The following is a 6,679-nucleotide window of genomic DNA, read 5'->3' as shown; positions in this document are numbered from 1 at the left end:
TAGGGGAGCCGGGAATGGGGAAGGGGCCCCCGGCATGGAGAAGGGTTGTCGGGGATAGGGAAGGGGCGCCGGGGGTGGGGTAGGGGAGCTGGGGATGGAGAAGCGGCCCCCGGGATGGAGATGGGGCGATAGGGAAGGAGCCCCCGGGAATGGAGAAGGGTCGTCAGGGATGGAGACGGTGACACATCCTATGAATTGAGGGGCCATGCTGAGCTGTCACCCCGGACGCGCCCTGTCAGTGGATTTGCGCAGAGGTCACCTATGATGGAAGCAGCACATGGGGAGCGCAGGGGGAGGAGCATCCATCATACATACACAGACTGAGGAGCCCCGGGCCCCTCCTCACCTACTAGAGGTATTCCAGCATCAACCGGCTGCTCCACCCTGAGCTCTGCCTCCCCCTCCTCATAGTCCTGCAGATGACATCATACTCCAGCAGCCAATCAGCATCCTGCTGCAGATTAAAGGGACACACACACCGTGTCAGAGTGCTTCAGTGGGCTCGGCCGGTGTCAGGGGTCAGTGAATCCTCTGAGGGTCATTCACACAATAACACAGGAAAACCAATCAGATTCCTTCTTTCATTCTCTCAGTAGTGGTTGCTAAGGGTAACAGCGCACTTGTCTCCAGTCACAGAGTAGAATGTGTAACACTGTGATGTGATCACCACTGACAGCCAATCAGATACTTCCTCTCACCTGGTAACCGGCTCGGAGGATTGTGATTGGTACAAGGTGATTGGTCCTTTTTCGCAGTCCTGGATGCAGGTGTCGTGGGCGGAGTCAGATGTAACGGTGGGAGGAGTTAGAGCTTCCAGCATCAGTCACACATGTTCCAATCTGATTGTACAGTCTTCTCTACATTGGGAGGGCGCAGACCGCTTCCTCCGATACCGATAAATAACCCAATCACATTGCATCAGGTACGGGCGAACGAATACCGGGAGACTCTCCCTCTGCAGCCGTTCACCGAGAGAAACCGAACATCAGCGAGAGACGTCAGCTCCTCGGCTCCTCCCATTCCTCGCAAAACCATCATCGGCCCCTCCCATTCCTCGCAAAACCATCATCGGCCCCTCCCATTGTCCCGCCCCGCCATCCTTAGCCTCTTCAAATGCCCGCCCCCTCTTCCATATACCGTTCGCTTACATGAGGGGGGAAGGTCACATGCTCACTGTAGCCTGTAAACAAACTCCTGCCAGCACCGGGTGCGACGTATGCGTCGCGGTGACGTCACACCAGCGCCATCTTTCTCCCACGCTGTCAACCATCTTGGTACTCCTAGTAGCCATGCCGGCTGTATCGGAGAAGGAGTCGGAATTGTCGGAGCGGATTGAAGCTTTCATCACTGGCCTGAAGAGAGGGGGAGGGCGGCCGAGCTCAGAGGAGACCGCCCGGGAGACTGTGGGCCTTCTCCGCCGTATCATCGCTCAGGCACGATGGAGCAACGCAGGTAAGACACCACCGACCTGTGGGTGCATTACAGGGTCTCCTCCGGATGAGGGTGTACAGTGGGGTCACCCCAGGTATGAGGGAGGGGGGTTGGGTGTCCCCCGGATGAGGGCGTACAGTGGGGTCACCCCAGGGATGAGGGCGGGGGGTTGGGTGTCCCCCGGGAGGAGGGAGTACAGTGGGGTCTCCCCTGGGATGTGAGAGGGGGTTGGGTGTCCCCCGGGAATGGGGGCGGCGGGGTCGCCACCTGTATAATGTTTCTCATTCCTCCAGGAGAACTGATGGACATTATCCGGAGGGAGGGGATGAGGATGACGGCTGCTCAGCCCTCAGAGACCACCGTAGGCAATATGGTGCGCCGGGTGCTGAAACTGATTCGTGAGGAGTACGGCAGGTGAGGAGCCCATCCCCCATGGGATCAACATGATGACTTCAGGAAGTGAGCCGGGCTGTGCCATTGGGGGGGATGGGGAGGGGCAGAATATTATACCCTGCAGATGAGGTTTAAAGAGTCTGTATCAATGCAAACCGCAACGGCCCTGCAAATAATGGGCCAATAATTCCCGCCTCCTCTGTAGTCTGATTGGCCACTGAGACAGTCCATCATAGTGAGGGGGAATGTCGGATCTCTACTGGTCAGACCGACCCGGCCTTCCTCCCCTTTAAATGCCTCAGTCACGGCACGCTGTGTCCTCCTCCCAGAGGCGGGTCTGAGCCCTGCTCGGGGTCATGTGGTTGTCGCCTTTCAGTGATTGGTCCGTCCGGTTGATTTGCCGCATGTTGTCCACCTTGTGTGCAGGCTGCGCGGTTGCAGCGAGGAGAACGACCAGCAGGAATCCCTCCACAAGCTGGTGATGGCGGAGGGGCTGAGCGAGGACTTCAACACGTCTTTCCCGCTGCTGAAGGCCAACGTGATCGAAGCCGTGAATGAGCTGCTCATCGAATTGGGTAATAATCTGCCACGCCAGCTGAGCGCCTCCCCTCCGATACACGCCTGTTTCTGATTGGTCAATGTCTCCCGGCAGAGGGCACCACCGACAACATCGAAACCCAGGCCAAGGAACACATCCATTCCAACGAGGTCATCATGACCATCGGCAACTCGCGCACGGTGCTGCGCTTCCTGAAGGAGGCCGCTCGCAAAAGGATCTTCCATGTTATAGTGGCTGAGTGCGCCCCCTTCTGTCAGGTGAGTGGAGGGCACTCTACGTGCCAGGTAAGTCCTTTACTCCCCAACGCTGACACTTCCTGTTTCTAGGGCCACGAAATGGCGGCCAATCTGGCCAAAGCGGGAATAGAGACAACCGTCATCACCGATGCCGCCATCTTCGCGGTCATGTCCCGTGTCAATAAGGTGAGTTGGGGGGGAGGGGGGGAGTGTCATTGTGGTCAGATCTGTGTGCAGCAAGTGACCCCCGTCCCTTTTTTCTCAGGTCATTATAGGCACCAAGACCATCCTGGCGAACGGCTCCCTGCGTGCGGTTTCTGGGACGCATGCCCTGGCTCTGGCTGCAAAGCATCACTCCACCCCGCTCATAGTGTGCGCGCCCATGTTCAAACTGTCGCCACAGGTACCTCCCACGTGGCCTGAATGTTGGTGGTAATCAAAGTGGCAGTTTGTGTAACTCCTCCCCCTCTTTAGTATTGCGGGCTCCTCCCCCTCACTGTGTCAGGTGGCGGGCTCCTCCCCTCACTGTCAGGTGGCGGGCCCCTCCCCTCACTGTCATGTTTTTCTGGCTCCTCCCTCACTTTATGCATTTGCCGCCCTTCCTTTGCTGTAAGTGGCCCCTCCCCTGCTGTGTTTGTGTAGCCCCTCCCTCGTCTGCTGTGGCCCTTCCCTCACTGTCAGGCTTTTCTGGCTCCTCCCTCACTTTATGCATTTGCTGCCCCTTCTTTGCTGTAAGTGGTCCCTCCCCTGCTGTCAGTTTGTGTGGCCCCTCCCTCACCTGCTGTGTGGCCCCTCCCTCACTCCCAGTGTTGGGTGATATCAGTGATTTGTCTTCTCTCTCTCCCTCCTTCAGTTCCCCAATGAAGAGGACTCCTTCCACAAGTTTGTCTCTCCACAGGAAGTTCTTCCATTCTCACAAGGTAGGTGGCGCTCTTCTCAGCTCCTCACCCGCGTGGTGTGTATGTCGGCAGTAATGTGTCTTCTTTCCACAGGTGAGATCCTGTCCCAGGTCAGTGCTCATTGTCCCATCTTTGACCACGTCCCGGCCGAGCTGATCACGCTGTTCATAACCAACATTGGAGGGAACGCGCCATCGTATATCTACCGCCTGATGAGCGAACTCTACCACCCGGCAGACCATGAACTGTGACATCTCCACCACCCCGCCGACCATGAACCGTGACTGGGCCATCTCCACCACCCCGCCGACCATGAACCGTGACTGGGCCATCTCCACCACCCCGCCGACCATGAACCGTGACTGGGCCATCTCCACCACCCCGTGGCCCATGTGATGGTCCCCCCTCTGCACTAATAAAACACAAAGACGGAATTCTGGGAATAAATATTGTATTGTGTGTCGTTAAGGCTCCGACTCAGCCTGTGACAGTTGTGGTCCTGGATGAGTCTCTGCTCTGATTGGCTGCTCCGTGCCACGAGATGACCCCGCCCCAAATAGCTGCCAGGCTTTGTAGTGGCGCCGCAGGCGGCTCAGGTTGGGCTTTGGTGGAACCTGCTGGCAGAAGGAGAGAGCGGTTAGAGCCGAGCCCGAGGTGTTCAGTCTGCCTGCTCACATGCAGGAGGCTTCTCTCCGGGCTCCTGAAGTGTGTCAGAGATTTGTACTTGGAGTCCATTGAGGGATTATACCGCCGGCCCCCTTCACTCCCCGGCATGTCTTGCGGTACGGAGGCCGGGACCTCCATGGATTGTAAGATAAAAGGTTTTGTGGTAATTGTATCTTGAATCTTTATCGGTCATTGCGGGACACAGAAATTCTCTGACCAGCGAGACTTCCAAAAAGTGGTCCCACCGAGGGGAGGGGGAGGGGAGACGGCCACCGATAGAACCATAACATGTATAGGAATGTCTGCAGGGACCAACTCCAGAATCCAAGATCCGTGGGGAGAGCTGCAATACCCGGACATGATGTTCCCCAGCAAGACTAGAAGTCCAGCACCAAGGGGGGCCCCTGCCGGAAGCAGCAATGGGGCCCCTGCCAGTGAGAACCGGAGAGTCACCTAACCAGTGAAAATAAACCGACCCGGGAAGAGCGCCTCCCTGGAGGGCAATTTGCAGATGAGGCATTGCAAGACTGACAGTTACAGGCATGACTCCCGGAGGCACAGTGGGATTTGTAGTTAAAGCACGGCTGGAGGGCCAGAAATGCCCACCCCTGGGCTAGAGCGTACCCCAAGGCTGACCCCCCCCGGTAGGTAGGTACGGTCTAAGATGATGCTGAGGAGCTGCTATGAGGAGAACGGCACAAGCCGAGTAGATGGGAATCCTGAAATCACAGAGGAGAGGAGGAGTTAGATTTCACTCGGCGGAGGCGTCCAATCAGCAAGCAAACAAAGGCATGCTGGGTTATATGGGGGCCGCATGACACGTTTGCCAGATCCCCGACCTCCTGAAGGCGGCAGTATAACCCGACTAATAGAACTTCTGTGTCCTGCAATTGACAGTAAAGAAAATAAATTGTCCAATGGGCCGGGCGGAACCCTGAAACCCGAACACACACCAGCCACACCCCTCATCTCCATGATTCATTGATCTTATGGTGTCATGTGTCCACCCCGGGTGCTCCTCCCCTCTCTGTGACTCCACCCTTGCTGAATCAGTAGCTCCTCCTCTCTCTGACTCCACCTTTGCTGAATGTCAGTCTGTGTAGCTCCTCCTCTGACTCCACCCTTGCTGAATGTCAGTAGCTCCTCCTCTCTCTGACTCCACCCTTACTGAATGTCAGTAGCTCCTCCTCTCTCTGACTCCACCCTTACTGAATGTCAGTAGCTCCTCCTCTCTCTGACTCCACCCTTACTGAATGTCAGTCTGTGTAGCTCCTCCTCTCTGACTCCACCCTTGCTGAATGTCAGTCTGTGTAGCTCCTCCTCTGTGACTCCACCCTTGCTGAATGTCAGTAGCTCCTCCTCTCTGTGACTCCACCCTTACTGAATGTCAGTAGCTCCTCCTCTGTGACGCCACCCTTGCTGAATGTCAGTAGCTCCTCCTCTCTGTGACTCCACCTTTGCTGAATGTCAGTCTGTGCAGCTCCTCCCCTTTGACGCCACCCTTGCTGAATGTCAGTAGCTCCTCCTCTGTGACACCACCCTTGCTGAATGTCAGTAGCTCCTCCTCTCTCTGAATGTCAGTCTGTGTAGCTCCTCCTCTCTGACTCCACCCTTGCTGAATGTCAGTCTGTGTAGCTCCTCCTCTCTGACTCCAGCCTTGCTGAATGTCAGTCTGTAGCTCCTCCTCTCTGTGACTCCACCCTTGCTGAATGTCAGTAGCTCCTCCTCTCTGTGACTCCACCTTTGCTGAATGTCAGTCTGTGCAGCTCCTCCCCTTTGCTTGCACCCTTGCTGAATGTCAGTAGCTCCTCCCCTTTGACGCCACCCTTGCTGAATGTCAGTAGCTCCTCCTCTCTCTGACTCCACCCTTACTGAATGTCAGTAGCTCCTCCTCTCTCTGACTCCACCCTTACTGAATGTCAGTCTGTGTAGCCCCTCCTCTCTGTGGTTGCACTTTCACTGTATGGCAGTCCATGTGGCTCCGCCTTGCCGTGGCCTCCCCGGTTATTGGGAATGGGTCACAGCTCCGGGTCTAGTTGCTTTGCGTCAGAGACGAAGCCTCGGACCTGCTGGAAGAAGTGGCTGGGAGAATACCTGGTCCTTGGGCTGCAGGTGGCGCAGATCTGCGAGGGGCAGGATGGCCGGGCGTCCATGCGCACACTGGAAGGGCAGGGAGCACTGCGCCAGACAGCGCACCAGATGCCGGCACTCGTCCGCACTCAGAGGATCATTAAACTTCACTGCGCCTGCAACGATGCCATTCATATCAGACCTAAAGGGGAACTCTTCCCTCCCATCACCAGAGAACAACTCCACCATCAAATGATCCCAACTTCATAGAGATACATATCCCGGAGTCCCTATTCCAGAGACCTTCAAGTGTGACATTTAGGATCCTCAGCGGGCCAATCGGCAGTCAGACTCAGTGGTTGGCCTCACACACGTCTATGGGGACCACTGACAGCCGGAGTGCAGCAAGAGGAGTCATGAAAAGA

General features: G+C 56.5%; 3 protein-coding genes across 3 annotated transcripts in view; 1 reads left to right on the top strand and 2 right to left on the bottom strand.

Annotated features, from left to right (window-relative positions):
• RPS6KL1 (ribosomal protein S6 kinase like 1) overlaps window positions 1-505 on the bottom strand; it is a 2,160-nt gene extending 1,655 nt beyond the window's left edge. The window contains exon 1 of the mRNA XM_018574344.1: window positions 365-505. Within this exon, the coding sequence (XP_018429846.1) occupies window positions 365-409 (45 nt within the window). The 5' untranslated portion in view covers window positions 410-505. The remainder of the gene's footprint in view (window positions 1-364) is intronic.
• Window positions 506-1,239: 734 nt separating this feature from the next.
• Window positions 1,240-3,769, top strand: EIF2B2 (eukaryotic translation initiation factor 2B subunit beta). Its single transcript, XM_018574343.1, has 8 exons — window positions 1,240-1,452; window positions 1,725-1,845; window positions 2,251-2,399; window positions 2,477-2,640; window positions 2,710-2,805; window positions 2,885-3,022; window positions 3,473-3,539; window positions 3,612-3,769. The coding sequence occupies exons 1-8, from the start codon at window positions 1,290-1,292 to the stop codon at window positions 3,767-3,769; spliced, it is 1,056 nt and encodes a 351-aa protein (XP_018429845.1). The 5' UTR covers window positions 1,240-1,289.
• A 213-nt stretch (window positions 3,770-3,982) lies between these two features.
• Window positions 3,983-6,679, bottom strand: part of MLH3 (mutL homolog 3) — a 15,855-nt gene continuing 13,158 nt past the window's right edge. Inside the window, exons 16-17 of the mRNA XM_018574337.1 lie at window positions 6,279-6,430; window positions 3,983-4,132 (exon numbers count right to left, since the gene is read on the bottom strand). Of these exons, the coding sequence (XP_018429839.1) occupies window positions 3,983-4,132; window positions 6,279-6,430 (302 nt within the window). The remainder of the gene's footprint in view (window positions 4,133-6,278; window positions 6,431-6,679) is intronic.

The sequence above is a fragment of the Nanorana parkeri genome, unplaced genomic scaffold (assembly GCF_000935625.1).
Source record: "Nanorana parkeri isolate BGI_ZX_2015 unplaced genomic scaffold, ASM93562v1 scaffold2892, whole genome shotgun sequence".
Taxonomy (NCBI): Eukaryota; Metazoa; Chordata; class Amphibia; order Anura; family Dicroglossidae; genus Nanorana; species Nanorana parkeri.
Note: the sequence above shows the minus strand (reverse complement) of the source record. Positions and strands in the feature narration are given on the sequence as shown.

Bases quoted from the DNA above. Each gene is read 5' to 3' on its own strand.
- EIF2B2 (XM_018574343.1), top strand. From the start codon at position 1,290: ATGCCGGCTGTATCGGAGAAGGAGTCGGAATTGTCGGAGCGGATTGAA. The intron at 2,641-2,709 runs GTGAGTGGAGGG...TCCTGTTTCTAG, and splicing joins AGTGCGCCCCCTTCTGTCAG to GGCCACGAAATGGCGGCCAA. The intron at 3,540-3,611 runs GTAGGTGGCGCT...TTCTTTCCACAG, and splicing joins AGTTCTTCCATTCTCACAAG to GTGAGATCCTGTCCCAGGTC.